The sequence below is a fragment of the Mobula birostris genome, chromosome 7, assembly GCF_030028105.1.
Source record: "Mobula birostris isolate sMobBir1 chromosome 7, sMobBir1.hap1, whole genome shotgun sequence".
In the NCBI taxonomy this organism is placed as follows: Eukaryota; Metazoa; Chordata; class Chondrichthyes; order Myliobatiformes; family Myliobatidae; genus Mobula; species Mobula birostris.
In genome coordinates, this window is record NC_092376.1 from 105,272,686 (window position 1) to 105,293,361 (window position 20,676).

The 20,676-nt window shown below is 40.6% G+C and overlaps 1 protein-coding gene across 1 annotated transcript in view; it reads left to right on the plus strand.

Moving 5' to 3' along the window:
* Positions 1-20,676, plus strand: part of LOC140200352 (dedicator of cytokinesis protein 2-like) — a 699,328-nt gene that overhangs the window by 110,212 nt on the left and 568,440 nt on the right. The window contains exons 8-10 of the mRNA XM_072263559.1: positions 2,509-2,663; positions 4,978-5,059; positions 11,923-12,058. Of these exons, the coding sequence (XP_072119660.1) occupies positions 2,509-2,663; positions 4,978-5,059; positions 11,923-12,058 (373 nt within the window). The remainder of the gene's footprint in view (positions 1-2,508; positions 2,664-4,977; positions 5,060-11,922; positions 12,059-20,676) is intronic.

The window sequence follows — 20,676 nt, forward strand, 5'->3', positions numbered from 1 at the left end:
CATTTCTCTGCTCGTGACCCACTTGTAATTTTCATTTACCTCTGCAGACCCCACGCTCTATACTCTCCATTAGTTGCTAAAGTTTTTTTTGTCAACTGTACTAATTATTCTATTATACAGTTAATATTTAAAGTAGACCAAAAATAATTTTAGCAACTAATGGAGGCTATAGGTATTATTGAAAGGTTTATATGCATTATTATATGTTAAATGTAATGTTACAGGTGTATATGAAAAATACATTTCTGAATAATATATATAATATTCTTCCAACCAGCAATGAAAAAATGCTTACAACAGGAATTCTGCAGATGCTGGAAATTCAAGCAACACACATAAAAGTTGCTGGTGAATGCAGCAGGCCAGGCAGCATCTCTAGGAAGAGGTGCAGTCGACGTTTCAGGCCAAGACCCTTCGATTACTCACTCTTCCTTCAGTTAGTCCTGACGAAGGGTCTCGGCCTGAAACGTCGACTGCACCTCTTCCTAGAGATGCTGCTTATGTGTGTTGCATGAAAAAATGGTTAATATTGTTACCTTGGGTACTTAATGAGATCCTTGTGAGTGATGCAAACTAGCGCGTTTTTGAATATCTGGTTGCAACTTGGTTAAAGATAATCGAAGATCACCTCTTTTCACAAGATCAAGACAGTTATGAGCTTTTGATAGCAGGTGAAGACCTTGACTAAAACCATCTTCAACTGGATAAGAGATGGGAAATCCAATTAAAAACAACTTTGCTTCTCTAGGAGCTGTGGACACTTATTTTGAATATCACTAGTTATCAGAAGTTTCGTTTGCTGTGTTTGGGTTTTGCTTGAGCTGTTCTATCACTCTGCTACTCAATAAGAAATTCTTGCAATGTGTCAACATCATTCACATTCATCCCAAATGGATCCACTACCCAGTCTGGGATATGGATCTCCAGCAGGTCTCTAAACCAAAGTTCCATATCACTGTGCAATTGTTTCAAGTGATCAAGATATATTACCAGCATCATCTTGCAATTGTATCCTCGTGCTGCAGCAAGCCCCACTCAATCTGCAGTTTGTGATTTGGGGGTGGGTGTGGATGCCGATTTGCACATGGTGAAGCAGGAGCAGAGATAAAAATTGACATGTTGCATCCTGTACACAGATTTACTACAGCTGTTTTGCTGCCTTATTTGCATCATCTGTCATATTTTCCCTTTCACTTCATTCAGGGTTCCAATTAAATTACACATGTTCAGTTCTTTATTTTAATTTTGCTGCATCGCCCACTTGGGGGCCCACATGACCCATGTTGAGAACCATTGCTCTTTATAACACAGTAAAATCTTGAGACAGAAACAAACTTTGCTTTTGCACTGGCTTTTTGCTCCTCATGCAATTTAACAGTCACACTTCATTAGTTTGCTGAAGTTTCAGCTTGGCTCTCTTTCTCACATCAGTTATATAAATTGGTCCTGTACCTGAGCTCATTAGAAGGTGCATAGGAGAGTACTCCTGGTCACTAACCATAGCAACAGAGCCGTGTGACAAGAATTAATTCCAACTGTTCCCAGTAGACTTTAGATATGTTTCCTTTAAGGTAGCAAGTTGGGAAATGCAGGTACAATTGCTTGCAGAACCTTAATGAAGATCTATTTATTTTTCTCTAGGCTATTGATTAAATTTTCTTTAATCCAGCGGCTGTGTTCCCACTAATGCTAGGAGTGTGTAACATTACACATCTAACCTCCAGCTTTAGAACTGGGAACTGCTCTTGTAGCTATATCATAGGCTCTGAATTCAATTCCTGGTCCAAAGATTTGAGAGCAGTATCCACAATTCAATATCTATGTGAGAGCTGTGGTCAATGAAATGCTGTACGGTCCTCTTCATTATGCCACCAAACCAGGGTCCACAAAGCACATGGAGGAACATTCATAACATAACAGGGATTTGCAGAGTCATTCAGGACTTCCTGTTCTGCCAAACAATTACATTAAAACCTCTGCTGAGCTTCTGGAAAACAAAACTCTGAGATTTAGGATCTTGCAGAGCAGTGGAAGAAGAAACTGTCTGTTTGTGAGGAATTGGGAGGATGACAATCAGTTGAAAATAAATGTCAAGGATGAAACAATAAATAGGGGACACAAGGGGCTGCAGATGTTAGTATCAAGTATTAAAAAAAGCTGTTGAAAAAAGAAGTAGATCAGGCAGTATCTGTGCAGGCAAAGTGATAGTCTACTCTCCCTTTGTCTTTATCGATGATGCCTGACTGCTGAGTTTCACCAGCAGTTTGTTTTTGGCTTTGGAACAAGAACCACTTTGGTTGGGAGTGGTGGAGGTTCAATACTTCTGTGAAAGAGCAAGTGTTAGGAAGAGAGGAGTGGAGTGGGAATCAACTCAACCACAGCATGTAAACTTTTGAGAGACCATTTAAGGAGTCAGGATCCTAGATCTGACTGCTTTCTCAGTCTTATGTAAATCCAAAAGGAAGATTCAAAGTAAAAATAACTCATTTCCTATCCTTGTTTCCACAGTCCCAGAACCAAGCTGACAGCTGCACCTTTGCCCGTATGGCATCATCCCCAACTCACGGCCTGTATGTGTTTGTACGAAATTTTGTGTGTCGAATAGGAGAGGACTCTGAACTCTTCATGGCTTTGTATGATCCACAAAAACAGTCAATTATCAGGTGAGTCTACAAACAACCCAAAAGGAGCTTTGCTTTGGCCACCAATAGCTCATTCTATTCTTAGTCACACAGCTAGTGGTAAACTGCTTGCTTTCCGAATTTAATTGAATAAAATTCTTTAGATAATTTACCAAATACAATAACTTAATGCTAATGAGTGCTGAGACACAGAGTCATAGAGCACAACAGCAAAGAAACAGGTCCCATGGCTCAGCTACCTGAATCTGGATCATAACCCTCCCATCCATATACCTATGTAAACTTCTTTTCAATGTTACAACTGAACCCGCATCAATTACTTCCCCACTTGTGCCACCCTCTGATTGAAAAGGTTTCCCTTCAGTTTCCACTTAAATATTTAATTTTTCACCCTGATTCTAATCTCACACAACCTCAGGGGAAAAGGCCTGCATGTATTCACCCTATCCGTAGCCCACATTATTTTGTATGCCTCTGTCCTCACCCCTCATTCTTCTGCACTTCACTGAATAATGTCCCAAACTATTCCACCTTTCCCTTTAACTTAGTCCCTCAGGTCTCAGAAATTACCTTGTAAGTTTTCTTTCCACTCTTTCAAGCTCTCTGATATCTCTGTTGTGGTATGTAACCAGAGATTCAACATAACATCCCAACTCTTGTACTCAATGTGACAATGCATGGAGACCAAAGTTCCCAAAGCTCTCTTTACAGCCCTATCCCTACCTGTGATGCCACTTCCAAGGTGTTATGGATCTGTATTTCCAGATCCCATTGTTCTACCACACACATCAATGCCCTATCATTCACTGAGAGGATAACATTTCAGCCTATACTCTTAGAATGTCTTCTCTAGGTCCATGTGCTTCTTAGAATTACAGAGTTATACAGCACAGAAATGAGCTTTTTGTCCCATCATATCTATGCTAACTATTTATCTATCTCCTCCAATCCCACTTGCCTATATTAGGATTGTAACTTGCTATGCCTTGAAATTAAGTGTCTGTCTAAATTCCTCTTTAACATAGTGATCGTATCTGTTTCCATCACCTCCTTTGGCAGTGCTTTCCAGATACCAACCACTCTCTGGGAAAAGTACCTACACCTTATATCGCCTTCCTCTAAGCTCAACCCATGTCCTCTTGCTTTAATAGCCATATCATGGGATAAAGATTTTGACAATCTATCCTATCTATAGGGTACATAATTTGCATCTACCTTCAATAGGTCATCCTCAGCCTCCTTCCCTCCAGGGAAAACAAGATAAACTACTCAGACTCTCTCCAAAATTGAGTCCTCCAATCCATGCAGCATCCTGGTGAATCTCATCTGCACTCCCTCCAGTGCAATCACATCAATCCTTCCTTTCTAATGAAGCTGCCTTGTGGTTCCAGTAGTGTGTCTCTTTACTGGGCTGCTGGTGACTTGGGGGATAAGGGGATAGGGACAATTCAAAGAGAAAACCAAAACATTAGAATGGGGCCCACATTAGAGTCATTAGTGATGAGTGTAAGAATGGAGAGGTTTGTATTTTTCTAAACTGTGTGAACATTAGCAGGGCAGTAAGAGGGGATTATTTTAATTGTGTGTCACTTGCTTATCACTTTGAGAAACATATTAACCAAAAGATCATAAGACTATAAGATATAGGAGCAGAATTAGACAATTTCAACCATTGAAGTTGCTTTGTCATTTCATCAGGGCAAATCCATTTTCCCTCTTAGCTCAAATCTCCTGCCTTCTCCCCATATCTCTTTATGCCCTGACCAATCAAGAATCTATCAACCTCTGTCTTAAAGACATGTAAAGACCTGGTCTTCACATCTGCCTGTGGCAGTGAATTTCACAGATTCACCATTCTTTGGCTGAAGAAATCCCTCCTCATCACCATTCTAAATGAGCACCCTCTATTCTGACGCAGTGTCCTCTAGTTCTAGACTATCCCACCATAGGAAACAACCTCTCCACATCCACTGTATCAAGGTCTTTCAACATTTAATAGGTTTCAAATAGGTAACACCTTATTCTTCTGAATTCCAGTGAATACAGGTCCAGAGCCATCAAAAGCTCTTAGATGACAAACGATTCAATCCTGGAATCATTTTTGGGAATCTCCTTTGAAGCATTGAACCTTCTCCAGTGTCAGCATGTCAACAGTAATCAGCACATTAACAATAATCATTCATTGACAGGCATGTGTACAGTTATCAGGTGGCAGGAAGTGTGCAACCAGCCCATTTCTTGATGCAGGCAAAAGGCCGCTGAAGTACAACGCATACATCATCCTCAAAACCTAAGCTTTACTAACTTGGCTGTTTCAATTCTCCCTACCTTCCAGCGAAAATTATTTAGTGCGATGGGGCAGTACAGGACTTCCAAAAGAAATCGACATGTTGAACAATCTCAAAGTGGTGTTCACTGTAAGTATTAAAATGTATCTTGGACCAATATTGTTGTTCTTTAAGGAGAGTCTCATCATTTTCAACTGAAAAGCCAAGAAATGAAATAATGGGTGAAATGATGGATATTTAGAAGCTTTGTCTTCTGGCTTTGAATAAACACACCATTTGATATGATACCAACTTATCAAATATAGAGATATATTCTTACATTCATTTCTGGATAAGCATTGCTTATAATGTCAGCGTTTATGGCCCATCTCTAAATGCACTAGAAAAGATGGTGGTGAGCCACCTTATTGAACCACTCTCAGTTTTCCTATGTTGCTCCTGCAAAATGTACTCCGAACATCAGTAAAAGGCCAGTGAAGCACTTTGATCTCAGATCATGCTAACCTGTGGGCGGTGGTGTTCCTGAGCATCTGCAGAGCTGAGTAGCAGAGAACACAGATTTGGAGGGTGCTATAGTAGTAACCTTGCTCAGTAACTGCAGTGGATTTTGTAGCTAGAACACAGAGCAGTCACTCTGTGCCATTGGTGAAGGGAATTAATGTTAATTTCCTGTCTATGATAAGATGAGTGACAATAGTTTGAATACCAAAATCAACTTCAATGAACTGGCCCAAGAAGCAAGGGAGACTCAGTGGTTCCTGCTTCTACTTACCATCCATTGATCTCCTTGGAAACTGGCTGAGATGGAATGCCATGCTTTGATGGATGCTATGGTCTTGGTAGGATGGTCCTGTGATGGTCAGGAGTAGTAAATAAATAGAGGGCTCCCGTCAGTCTCAGAAACATGACAGATTAGAAACATTGACACAAGACATTTTAAATGCAGCAAATCTGGAATAACACTCAAACACCTGGAGGAACTCAGAGGGCAGGCAGTAGCTATGGAAGGAAATGTATAGCTGCTATTTCAGAACAAAATCCATCATCAGAAATGAAAAAAGAGGGGGTGTGGCGAGCAAGAGAAGGTAGGGAATGGTGGGGGAAAGGTGGAGCAACTTTCTTCCCTTTACTCCATGTTCCGCTGATGTCTCCTCTCAGACTGCATCTTCTTCAGCCCGTTGTCAATTCCACTTATCACCTCCCAGATTCTCAAATCATTTCCACTTTTACCTCTCTCTAACCTACCCATCATGTCCCTCACCTGCATCCACCTATCACCTGCCAGCTCTTGTTCCTCCCCTTCTCCACATCTTCTCATACCCCTCTCCCCTCTTTCTTTCCACTCCTGAAGGATCTTGATCTGAATTGCTGACTGTCCGTTTCCATCCATAATTGCGACCTGCCTTGCAACGATGCAGCTCTCACCCTTCGAATTAGTTTCAGAGTTAATTCAAAGAACAGTCGTTATTACTTCACCTTTGTTATTAAGTTCTTTTGTCCATGTTGGCTCTGCCTCGGGCTGCCCATCCTCCATTCTCAGAACGTCCTGTACCACTTCAAGGATGTCTCTCAGTGGGTATAGGAGATTCAGAGAGGGGAGGGTGAGCAGCCAGAGGATGTGCCATAAAGGTATCAATGACTTAGGCAAGAGCAGGGATGAGCTCCTTCAAATGGATTTTTAGGGAACTGGGCAGAAAGTTAAAAAGCAGGACTTTCAGGGTTGTAATTGTAGGATTCCTACCCATGCCATGTGCTAGTGAGGTGCGAGACAGAATATATAATGCAAAGGATTTAGTGCAGGATGGAGGGCTTCAGATTTATGAAACATTGGGCTCTCTTCCATGGCAGGTGAGATCTGTAGAAACAAGATTGTTTGCTTCTGAACTGGAGGGGAACCAATATCTTCACCACGTTTGCTAGTGCTACTCAGAATGGTTTAAACTGTAGTGGTGAGGTATGGAAACCACAGAAAGCAGGGTAACAGATGGTGGGTTGAGAGTAAGAAAGATGGTATGGCAAGTAAGTGTGAAAGGAAGGAAAGTAGGCTAATAAACACGGTGGGACTGATGGGCTAAATGAGTTTATTCGAATGCATAGGAATATTATGGGTAAGGAGGATGAATTAGAGCCTGAATAGGTACATGGAATTATGATGTTGTTGCCATTACAGAGACCTAGTTACATCAGAGGCAGGACATGTAACTCAGCATTCCTCGAACATGTTGGTTTAGTCAACATAGATAGGGGGAATGCAAAAGAGGTCGAGGGTTTGCACTGCTGATAAGTAAGAATGCCATAGCAGTACTCAGCAAAGTCACACTGGAGAGCTCATCCACAGAGGTAAATTGGGTGCAACTCAGAAATAAAGAAGATGCACTTACGCTGATGCGATTCCACTGAAGGACCCCAGTATCCAGCAAGAAGTGGAGGAACAGAGATGTGGACAGATTATGGAAAGGTGCAGAATAACAGGATTGTCATAGTGAATGACTCTACCTTCCCCAGTATTAACTCCCCAGATAGGGTAGGATTTCTTCAATACGTCCAAGAGGAGTTCTTGAAATGGTAGGTGAAGAGTCCAACTAGAGGAGAAAACATATTGAACTTGGATTTGGGAAATGTGCCAGGCTAGGCAACAGACCTGATAATACTTGAATATTTTTGGAATAATCACCACAGATCATGGGGGGAACGGACTAAATTGGGGAACAGTAAATTACAACAGGGTAAGAATAGCAAACTGGTGCTGTTTGGGATCAGCTTTTGTGAGACAAGTCCATGAGTTGTTTAAAGATCAACTGAGTTCAGTTCAGGATTGGCATGTTCTGGAAAGGAATAAGGACAAGGATGGAATCAAGATTAGATAGATCTATTGTCACTGACATATAACATGAATTTTGTTGCTTTATGATAGCAGTATAGTGCTAAGACATCATATCTATCAATTATAAAAAAAAGTAAATAGTTGAAAAAGGAATAAATTTAGTCAGGAAGAAAAAGAAAGTAAACATAAGGTTTAGAGCTAAAATCCCTTGTAGAACAGAAAGATGGGAGGAAAAGCAGGCAATTAGGCTGAAAGACTTGGTGTTCAGGATGAAGGAGAATCCCAAGGCTTTCAACACTTAAATTAAAAAAAGAGAATAACTGGGGAGAGGATGCGTCCACTAAAGGATGAAGGAGGAGATCTGTGCTTGGAGGCAGAGCAAACGGTTGAGGTACTAAAAGAATACTTTGTGTTAGCATTTACTGAAGAGAAGGATTTGGATAATAGTGAAAGCAGAGTGGGGCATGCTAATATGTGGAGACATTTTGAGATTAAGAAGGGAGTAGTGCAAATAAATAAATAAATCAATTAAATTAAATAAGTAGTGCAAAAGGAGAGAAAAATGTAAAAAAGCAATATAGTGTTCATGAGTTCATTGCCCATTCAGAAATCTGATGGTGGAGGGGAAGAAACTGTTTGTAAAGTGTTGATTGTGTGTCTTCAGACTCCTGTACCTCCTCCTTGATGGTAGCAATGAGAAGAGGGCATGTGCCGGGTGATGAGGGTCTTTAATGATGGATGGCATTTTTTTCAGGCATCACCTTTTGAAGATGCCTTTGATGCTGGGGTGGTTAGTTCCCATGCTGGATCTGACTGAGTTCGCAAGTTTCTGCAGCATTTCTGATCCTGTGCAGTGGCCCTTCCATGCCAAATTAGAATGCTTTCCATGATACATCTGTAGAAATATGCGAGTGTCTTTGATGACATACCCAGTCCTCTCAAACTCCTAATGGATATAGCCATGATTGTGACTTCTTTAATTTTGCGTCAATATGTTGAGATAGATCTTCAGAGGTGTTGACATCCAGGATCCTGAAACTGCTCATTCTTTCCACTGCTGATCCCTTAGTAAGGACTGGTGTGTGTTCCTTCAACTTCCCCTTCCTGAAGTCCTCAATTAATTTCTTGGTCTTACTGACATTGAGTGCAAGTTTGTTGTTGTGACACCACTGTATCAGCTGATCTGTCTCACTCCTCACCAAAGCCAACAGTAGTTGTTGTGTCATTAGCAATTTTTTAGATGTGTTTGAGCTGTGCCTAGTGACACAGTTGTGGGTGTAGAGAGCAGGGAGCAAAGCATGCATCCTTGAGGTGCGCTGGTGCTAGTTGTCAGTGGGAAGAAGTTATTTCTGATCCGCACTAACTGTGGTCTCCCTATGAGGAAGTCAAGGTTCTAATTACATCAGGAGATGCAGAGGGCTACATTTTAGAGCCTGTTGATTAGTACTGATGATATAATGGTGCTGAATGCTGAGCTGTAATTAATAAATAGCAGCTTGACGTAGGTATTGTTATTGCCCAGGTGATCCAGGGTCAAGTGGAGAGCCAGTGAGACTGCATCTGCTGTAGACCTATTGTGGCCAAGATCCTTTAACAGCATTGTGATACAGAAGGTTCTTGGGTTCTGGGTCCATAGTTCACTGCAAGTGGCTTTGTAATTGGATAAGGTGATAAAGAAGGTGTATGGCATGCTTGGTTTCATTGTTATATGTGCTGAGTATAAGAATAAGGAAGTCAGCTATATAAAACTTTAATCAGATAGTACTTGGAGTGTTGTGATCAGTTTTGTTTGCTGCAGTATAGGAAGGATGTGGAGACTGTGGAAAGGGTGCAGAAGAGGTTTATCAGGATGTTGCCTGGATTAGAGAGTGAGGTATCAGAAAAGATTGGACAGACTTCACTTGTTTTCCCTAGAATATTGGAGGCTAAGGGGGAGGACGGATAGGGTTTTTTAAACTTATGAGAGGGATAGGTAGGATAGACATTCAGAATTGTTTTCCCCAGAACAGAAATGTAAACACTTTTTAAGATAAGAGGAGGTAAGTCTAAAGGCAATGAGAGGGACATGTTATTTAGCCAGGAAGTGTTAGGTGCCTGGAACAGGTTACCAGGGTAGTAGTGGAAATAGTTAGGTGGAGTTAAGAAGCTTTTTGAGAGGCATATGTGTATGAAAGGAAATGAGCGATAAAGATTAAATACAGGAGGAGAACATTTAGTATAAATTGACAGCAAATTCGGCACATCATGGACTGAATGACATGTCCAGTGCTGCACTGATCTATCTTCTACATTCTATGTTTGGACTATCACTGCAACAAGGCTCAAATGAGGTGAAATATTATATAATTACACTTGTAAGGGGGTTTCGATTTTTATGTTACTGCGAAGGCTAATTAAAATGGCGTTTTTGTTATGTTAATCTGGGGAATGCAGCTTTGTTGTGCTTTAACGTTGAGAAAGTTTGCGCTAGCAGCTTATTGTGGTTTAGAGGGTGATAAGAGGGTGCTATTAACCAATTGGGATAGTTGTTATAGTTTTGGTGTATTTGAAGATACTGTATGCGCGGGGTTTTGGGAAGAAGGCGGGAGAGCGAGACAGAGAATGGACCAGGTGCTGTGAGTCCGCTAACGGGGTCGGACCCCGAGCGGGACGTTCGGCGAGGAGACGGAGACGGACTCGTGTGGAGCGTCTGGTCGACCACCGTTGTTGGTCCCAGGCAGCCGGTCGAGGTGGTCCGAGGGGGGGTCACAGGGTGAAGAAGAAGGTCCTTGAGCTCCAACGGTTTTTGTGCACGAAGAGATTGAACTTTGATAAGTGTGGCGCCTTTTATTTTCCTTTTATATTTTATTCTCTTTTAATTATATAGTTCCAGTAATATCTATAAACTGTAAATCATTTAATTGCATCTGGTGTAATGTCTGTTATTGGGGCGGGGTGGGGTACCTCACACAGCATCCACACAAACGAATTACCCAGTTTGGCGGGGCCGAGGCTGTTTCCCTAGATGACAGCGAGCCGAGCGACCCTGAGGGTGGCCAGGGGGGCTGCACACTGAACAACAAAGGTTTTACTTCCAGAATACTTTTGTGTGTTTCCTATGGATTTTGGGCTTCTGATCATAAAAATCACCAGGAAACTTCCCTATTACACACCACTTTTTTAATCACCTGTATTTGTTATTTCAATTCATAATTCAAGTCAGAATAATTGATACCAAGATTAAAGAAGACATTTTTGTTGGTCCACAAATCAAACAGGTCATCAATGACAGACAATTCCAAGAACTTCTAGTGGGACTGGAGAAAATCACGGAAGAAATTTAAGGGTGTTGTTGTAATTTTTCTTGGGAACTACAGATCACCAAACTATGTGCAGTTGGTTGACAACATGCTTCAAATATACAAAAACTGTGAAGTTCAACATATCACTAAAAATTAACCTCCTGCATTCCGACTTAGATTTCTTTGCTGCAAATCTTGGCACTGTCAGTGACAAACATAGTGAAAGTTTTCACCAGGACATTGTGGTCATGGAGAAATGATATTATGGCAACTAGAATCCATCAGTGCTGGCTGATTATTGTTGGACACTTAAGCGAGAAGCCTCAGACACGGAGTACAAATGAAAATTATCGGCAAAACATTGTTAGCTTAGTTAGATGTTGCAAAGCCCTTAGTTAGATATTCTTTCACTGTTATGCAATTAAATGCATTATATTCAACAACATTTATTTTCTTGATTCTCCAAATTCCTACGTGATACAAGTAGTCTGAAATTATATTTGTGTTCAGCTTCAACCAGTCTATCAGAAGCAAAAAAAGACATTCTGAGGAAGCAGCACTTTAAAGAAGATTCTTGCCCAGTGTTACCTGTATAATTATGGGTTCAACTGCACTTTCAAGATGTTCAATAACATCCAAGAGAAAGCAAACTTCTTAATTTGCACCATCCTAAATAGTCATTCCTAACAGAACCCAAAAATAACTATGCATTGGTGAGCAAGTACAGCTTCATGGCAGTCGTGATGACACCTACCATTCCTGCGAAAATGATGCTCTTAAACATTATTGTATTTAGTTGGAAATAATCATGCTTCATTTTATTTAATTCCAGTGTGTAAATGTCAAAACATAATTTCAGATCAATGTTCTTCAAATTATTTCTGTAGGATCTTGGAAACAAGGATTTGAATCGGGAAAAAATTTATCTGATTTGCCAGATAGTTCGAGTTGGGAAGATGGATCTGAAAGAAACAACCCAGAAGAAATGCACCCAAGGGTTAAGACGTCCCTTTGGAGTGGCAGGTAATCAGTAATTACGCAAAATATTGTGTTCCAGTATTGCTGGCTGGAAATATGACAGAGGGTCAGTATAATTTATTGTGACTGCAACAATGCTTAACAGAAATAGGATGTATGAGAGAATAGAAGAATCAGACTTTGAATTACAACAGGTACAGATAATTTGGTTTCAAAGAGATAACTCATCTGTGAATAGCAGCTTAAACTAGACCTCGGGGTTCAAAGTAAATTGGTGGAAAAAATAATTAAATCTTATTGATAAATTTACCTGAAAAATTTTGATTTTTTTCTCTGATAAAAGCTTAACGTGAGGAATTCTGATGTCTAATAAGCTAATACTTTGCAACTCAGGAACAGTATTACTGACAAGCTCCTTAGCTAGGGTTGTTGCTGTTTAGTCTCCACAACAAGTGCTTGGGAGTTCAATAGTTTAATACTTTTCCTTCACTATTATGAGTTGAAATGCTTTTGAGTTTCCAGAATTAAACATGATCTTGATTATTTCCTGCTCATTTCACGTTACTCCATAATTTTGACAAGGCATTTCCTGTCAACGGTCATTCTTGACACCTTGAGGACCTTCCATGTCACAAGATTGATGTTCTTCCCCAACAACACCCTCTGTGAAACATCAGGACTACACTATCCTGGAAAACAAGCCATTGGATACTCACATGGGTTTCACCAACTGGCAGCACAGTACTTACAAGCAATCTTGAGTCTTACCTTCAAAATTGCAATGACCTCCAAATGCCTCATCTTTAGGGTAGCCCCCAATCTCCCAAACTGCAAATGGTTCACAATCTTTTTGGCTCAGTTTGTTACTGATCCTGATTGTCCGAATTCTTTAGAAATGTACAGAATCCTGCTGACTGACCCAGGTTTGACCTGGTCTTTCCCCTAACCCACTCACCATAAAAAATATATATACCTCCAGCAAGGAAATGACTTTCTGCCAGCCATGATCCCAGCTTGCTGCCTAGTAACTTGTCTCTACTGCTCTCCAGCTCTAACCGGTCTTGCATTTTGGTGAATGAATTACACACTTTTGCCCAAGAAAATGTGTGATGCTGAGTCTACTATGATCGAGGCCTTGAGTGTAACAGGAATCAATGACCCCAACTATTACTGGCACACTGAACCCATATAGAATGAGCACAAACTAACTGGTACACTTGAATACTAGGGTTTACGGAGTTGCCTCCAAACCTCAGAAGAGCATGCACTACAGAACCAGTGTGACAATTTTCCCATTCTTTACATCTGTTGTTCAGCATCTATGTGTGAAGTTTAACCTACAACTACAAAAAAGGAGGCTACTTGACCCAACTAACTACTGGTTAGCTTCCAACTAACAGAGCTGTCTTTTTAGTACCATTTCCCCAATTTATTCTCCCTCAAAATGCCCCTCAGCTCCTTTTCAGTTAATTTGCTGAATACCTATTCGAAGTAGCTTATAGTAACTTATCAACCTACCAGCATGTCTTTGGGAGATGGGAAGAAATCAGAGAACCTGACAGAAGCCAGTACAGTCACAGGGAGAACAAATTCTACACTGTACCAGAGGTCAGAATTACATGCAGATGAGCAGCAATATTCACTGCTGCAGCACCGCCTTGCCAGTTGTATATTATTGGTATGCTAGTATGAAGAAATGAATGGCGTTAATTCAAACCAGGTAAAGTTCGTCATTCTACTTTTTGGCCTTTAACATGTCTAGAAAGTTAAATGTCACTCTATAGATTCTCCAGAGACACTGAATGAACATTTTTGGCAAATTCAACTATTTAGAGTTGATTACAGACTGAATTTGTTTGGTGATAGGAAGGAACTTCACAGAATATTATCCTTCCAACCTTCCAGATGTTTGCTTGTAGTTGGTGCCTTCCTGAGAGTATTTCATCGGTTGGCTCAATTCAACATTTCAGCTCTGTAGCTAGATTTTGAAAGAAATGGGCTTGATGGAATGATTTTTTTTGTCATTCCATTCAATTCTATGTTTCACTATTTTTATTTTGTCATTCAGGATCAGAAAAAGTAGCAGGAACTACACATTATGACATTAGTGAGTCAATAGTTCGATATAAGCACTGTGTGTGTGCAACTATTGAAGCTATCCATAGCATAAAGTCAATGTGCTTTGTAATTGGCTCATCCAATCAATAAATACTGAATTTGATACTTTTGTTCCCTGAGCAAATCACTTACAAAATGATTCCTAATTTCTAATTGACATGCCACTTCTCATACTTTTCAGTTTTACAAACAAACATTGCACAGAACTTATTGTGAGCAGCATTTCAACAAACTCCAGTGAAACAAAAAAAATTGATGTTAAGTGTAACTACTTCAAACTAATCTTATGATAGCTCAAGGGAACACAGATCTGAATTGGTACAAATCAAGATTAACGCTGATATTACAAATAAGAAAAAACCTGCAGATACTGGAAATCCAAGCACTCACAGAAAATGCTGGAGGAATTCAACAGGCCAGACAGCATCGATGGAAAAGAGTACAGTGGTTTCATGCCAAGACCCTTCATCAGTCCTGTTGAAGGGTCTCGGCCCAAAAACGCCAACTATACTCTTTTCCATTGATGCTGCCTGGCCTGCTGAGTCCCTCCTGCATTTTGTGTGTAATAATCTTCACATACGAATTAACATCTCATCTCGTGAAATTGATCTGTTGGACAGTGGTAGTAAATAGATTAGAAGCTGAATATTCAGATTTTTTGGGAGATACAGGATGCTTCTGGAAAGATAAATAATGGTCATTGATTTGAACATTTGAATATCTACTTCATGATTTAACAAAGTGACTTTGGAATTGAATGTTGCATTGCTGAGTTGTGGATTTTTCTGAAACCTTTTCCAAGTTACATTCCATGCAAAACTTGCTGCCCAAATAAAATTCTACATGGATTTACAATGTGATATGTCTACATTATATAGATGCTACTGCCCACTATCTCAATATGGAAAATACCATTTTCAAAGCCAAAATATAATGGCTACTGATCTTCTTTTCCAAGCTGCAATAAATTGCAATATTGAACATGGCATTTCATTTGCAGTCCTTTGCCCTGTTAAGCAGTAGATATAAAACTTCTTGAAAGATTGAAGTGTGATCTCCAAAGCTAATACACTTGCTAGAATATACTGTTAAGTTTTTGACCATCAAGAGCCTATGAATGCTTGTGTATCTAACTTCAGTGCATTGTGAACTTCCAAAACAATGTGAGTGGCTATTCAGCCAATCATGCCTATGCTGGCTTGTTCAAATCGAGTTGAATTGGATTTATTTTCAAATGCATAAGAACACATATACACAGGTGCAATGAAAAACTTACTTGCAGCAGCACCACAGGCACATAGCATCACATATGCACCATTTACAAGAAGAACAAAATCAAAATTATACTCAATTTTTACAAAGAAAACTCAACGAGAGCAAAAACAATTAGAGCAATGTGTTTAGTGTTTTTTGCAGATTGTTTCAAGAACAGAATGATTGAAGGGAAGGAGATGTTTTTGAACCTGGTGGTATGGGGCTTCAGGCTTCTGTACGTCCTGCTTGATGGTAGCTGTAAAAACGATGCCATGGCCCAGATAGTGGGGATCTTTGATGATGGATGCTGCCTTTTACTGATAGTGGGGAGGGATGTTCCTGTGATGTATTGGGCAAAGTTCACTACTCTCTGCAGCTTCTTAGATTCATGCACATTTAAGTCAGGATACTTTCAAAAGTACATTTGTAGAAGTTTATATGAGTGTTCTGTGAGACAAGCTGAATCTCCTTAGCCTTCGAAGAAGGTAAAGAGGTAGACATGTTTTCATTATGATTACGTCTATGTGCTAGACCTAGGGCAGGTCATCTGATATGTTAACACCAAGGAATTTAAAGCTGCTGGCTCTCTCTCCCAATGATTCTACAATGCAGATTAACACATGTTTGCAATCCTTTCTCTTCCTCAAAGTCATCTTTCAGCTCTTTAATTTTACTGGTGTTGACCATGAATTGGTAATTGCAGGATCTCTTAAACAGATGTCCTATCTTGCTCCAGTAAGCTGGCTCATCACCACTTCAAAGAGCAAGTCACTCCAAATATTCTTTCACACAGGATATCCTTGATATGTCAGTTCCCACTTAAATGTCATTGGATTTATATCTCCCATCCCATGAGCCAGTCTAACAATCCATTGCATATAATACACTTTTTTGTGTTAACTTTTTACCTTTTTAATTCATGTGAACACTTTTGATTTTAACATCTTTATCAAATCCAATCCTTGATCATCTATTTTATAGAGAAATTGAACATTACGGCACAATACAGGCCCTTCAGCCCAAGACGTTATGCCAATCTGTTGACCTTCTCTAAGATCAATTTAACCTTTCTGTCCTGCATAGCCCTCCATGTTTCAATTATCCATATGCTTATTTAAGAATTTCTTAAATGTCCCTATCTATCTGCCTCTACCACCAACCCTGGCAGGACGTTCTACACAACCAGTACTCACTGTATGCAAAGAACTTAACTCTGACATCCCCCACCCCTATACTTTCCTTCAATCACCTTACAACTATCCCCCCTTCTATTAGTCATTTTTGCTTGGGAAAAAGTTGCTGGTTGTCCACTCTGTCTATGTCTCTTATCATCTTGTACATCTCTGTCAATTCACCTGTCATCCTCCTTCGCTCCAAAGAGAAAAGCACCAGCTCATTCAACCTATCTTATAAGAAATACCCTCTGGTCCAGGCAGCATCCTGGTACATCCTCTCTGAATCCTCTGAAAAGCTCCTACATGCTTCCAGTAATGATGCAACCAGAAATGAACACAGTATTCCAAGTGTAGTCTAACCAGAATTTATAGAGCTGCAACATTGTACAGGAAATTGAACTCAATAGTCGACAGGTACTAAAGCCTTATGCCTTCTTAACAACCCTATCAACATGTGCAGCGACTTTGAGGGATCTATGGATGTGGACGCCAAGATCCTTCTATTCCTTGATACTACCAAGAATCGTGCCATTAACCCTGTATCTGTATTGTAACTGCAACTTCTGTTAACACTGAAGCCATCTTAACGTATTCAGAAACAAAAATCTAAGTAAGTATTTTTCATCACAAATGAAGGCATATGTAACTGCACAAGTCTGGTCCTGATTAGTATAACAATTTCTGAAAACAGCAGAAGAACTTTATTCTTAAATAGTTGAAGCACCAAGCAACCTGTCCATTTCAGATACTCACCATTAAAATTGAGCTTTCCCATCTCAGATTCACACCAAAGTCCCACATGTGCAGCACAAAAAAAAATTCTCATTCCAAACCATAGATAATTTTTCCCCACAGACACTTCACTTTTTTCAGTTACAATATCCTAGTATATCAAGGGGGTAGGAACTAGAGCATCAGTTCAGAAGTGAAAGGATACAGAGCAAGGTTGAAGTCAGGGCCAATAAAAACAGGCATGAGCAAAGTATAGATATGTTGGGATGGACAGTTTGAAGTGCATATACTTTATTGCTGGCATTTTATGGATAAAGGTCTATCCATGCATGTGAAGGCAGACTCCGGTGGATTGAGCGGACCAGACCAATGGAGGGTCCAACGGTCAAGAAGGTGGTCTCTGCAAGCATCGTGGAATGCGTAGCACACACAAGACACAAAAGATGTCCTGGTCATCCACTGCGCCTAGTCCCATCTCCAGCCGTCTCGACTCTGTCTTGCCACTGGATCCAGATGGGAATTGGGAAGAGAGAGTGAGGCTGACACTGCGCAACTCTCCCTCACTTAAATCCAAATCACGTGCTAGTCTCGGCACCATAAGAAGCTGGCTGGTGGTGTAGTGACATCAGCGCCGGACTCTGGAGCGAAGGTTCCCAAGTTTGAATCCAGTTGGGCCACTCCTGGGCACGCTTTCCATCCGTGCTGGGTTGAATGTCAAGCTAGCAACTTGACCTCGTAAAAAGTACTAATGGTGTCGAGGTCTTCATTGATGACGATGGACGAACCTTATTATGGGTAATGTGTTGAACTTAGAATGTGGATCAGTACATGGAACTATGATGTGGCCAGTACGAAGACTTGGTTGAGAGAGGGATGGGAATGGGTGCTGAATGGCCCAGCGTTTTGATGTTTTAGAAAAGATAGAGAGGGAGATTAAACAATAGGGAGGTGGTAGGAATTGCACAACTAATCAGAGACAGCCAACATCACAGCCACACTCAGAGGGCTAATCCAGAGTCTATGTGGATAGAACTCATGACTAGAAAGCATGCAATCACTGTGATGAATTGTACTGAATGAGTGAGAGTGGGGAGTATCACTCAGAGGGCTCATCCTCTGAGTCTATTTGGATAGAACTCAAAGCTAAAAAGGATGCAATGACTATGGTAGGATGAGTGGGGGTGGAGAGTATCAGAGGTGACATAATGGAGGTTTGTTCACTGAATCTATATCGACATAATTCAAAAATAGGAGGAGTACAATCACAGACAGGATTGTACTACAGAGCTACTAAAAGACACCAGAACACTGAAGGACAGATATGTAGGCAGATTCAAGAAAATTGTGAGTAACAGTAGAGTTGCTGTCATGGGAGACTTCAACTTCCCAAATATAAACTGGAACTTTCTTAGTGCAATTGACTTAGATAGGGCAGAATGTGTTACATGCATCCAGGAGGGTTTCTTAAATTAATATGTAGATAGTCCAACAAGAGGAAAGGTTGTAATGGACCCGTCATTTGGTTAATAAGCCTGGCCAGATGATTGAACTTTCAGTGGGTGAACAGTTAGGGAACAGTGAACCAAACTCCTTAAGTTTTAAGATAGCTATAAATAAGGATACAGACAGCATACACCTTGTGGGAGAATATTAATTTGGAGTAGGGCAAATTACAAAAGCATTGGACAGGAACTAGGGCAGGTAATTGGAAACAACTGTGCCGGGTGTCTTTAGGAGCATTAAGGTGAGTAAGTCCCCATAGCCTGATGGGGATATACCCCAGATTATTGAGAGAGGAAAGAGATAAGTTTGCTGGTGCTTTTACCAATATTTTTGTGTCCTCCCTAGCCACAGGTGAGGTCCCAAAAGACTGGAGAGTAGCTAATGTTGTTCCATTATTCAAGAAAAGAACCAGGGATAATCTTGGAAACTATAGACCACTGATTCTCATGTCAGTGGTAGGAAAGTTACTGGAAAGTATTGCTAGGAAGAGGATTTATGAGCATTTGGAAAGCCATGGCCTAATTAGGGAGAGCCAGCATAGCTTTGTGTGAGGTAAATTGTGTCTTACTAACTTGACTGAATTTTTTGATGAGGTGCTGAGGATGATTGATGGAAGTAGAGTTGTGGATGTTGTCTTCGTGGATTTAATATGTTTGACAAGGTCCCACATGGGAGACTCATCCAGAAGATTAAGATGCACAGGAATCATGGTGAATTGACTGGTTTGATTCAGAACTGGCTTGCCCATACAGGACAGAAAGTAATGGTCGATAGGATATTCTAGCTGGAGGTGTGCGATTAGTGGAGTTCCACTTGTATCCATACAGGGAGCTCTGCTCTATGTGATGTATATAATTGACCTGAATGACAATGTAGATAGTATGTTAGTAAGTTTACAGATTATATGAAGTTTGTTGTGTGTTGTGGATAATGTGGAAGTCTAGAGAAGAATACAGCAGGATATGGATTAATTGCAGAAATGGGTGAAGAAATGGCAGATGGAGTTTAACCCAGACAAATGTAAAGTGTTGCACCTTGGTAAGTCAAATGTGAAGAGACAGTACACCATTGTCGTACATTGCAAGACGGTTAACAGTGTTGATAAGCAGAGGGATCTTGGAGTCTTCGTTCATAGCTCCTGGAAAGCAGCTACACAGGTTGATTGGGATAGGGTGGCCCAGAAGGCATATGGAATGCTTGCCTTTATTAGTTGAGGCACTGCGTTCAAAAGTAAGTAATTAAGTTGCAGTTTTATAAAATTCCAGTTAGGCCCCATCTGGAGTATAGCATACAGCTCCAGTTGACCCATTATAGGCAGGATATTGAAGCTTTGGGGAGGGTACAGAAGAGTTTACCAGGATGCTGTCTGGATTAGAAAGTGTGTGCTGTAATGGGAGGCTGGACAAATTTGAGTTGTTTTCTCTAGAGCAGCAAAGGATGACAAAAGACTCAATATTCCAGACGGAAGACTCAGGTTGTGAGTACAGCTCCCCTTATGAAAAGGGAAGAAGGGAAGGCTCGCTGGGCTACAGGTACAATTGAAATGCAGAGGCCTTAGAATCCCACTCCTGACTATTCTACTGGTGCATGTATAGTTTCTGGAAAATAAAATTGAAGACGTCAGAGCAAGATTGCAGTCCCAGAGGGACTGCTGTGTACTTTGTTTCATGGAAACACGATGTATCCCCACTGTTTTGGGCACAGCATTGCATCTGGATGGCTTCATCATTCTCTGTAAATTCAAAACAGTTGGGTCTTTTAAAGGTAGAGGAGGGGTTGTCTGCTTCATTATTAACTCATTGTGATGCACAGACATGATGGTTCTGTCTCAGTCTGCTCATCCAACCTGGAATGTCTAGTGGTCAAATGTTGTCCATTTTA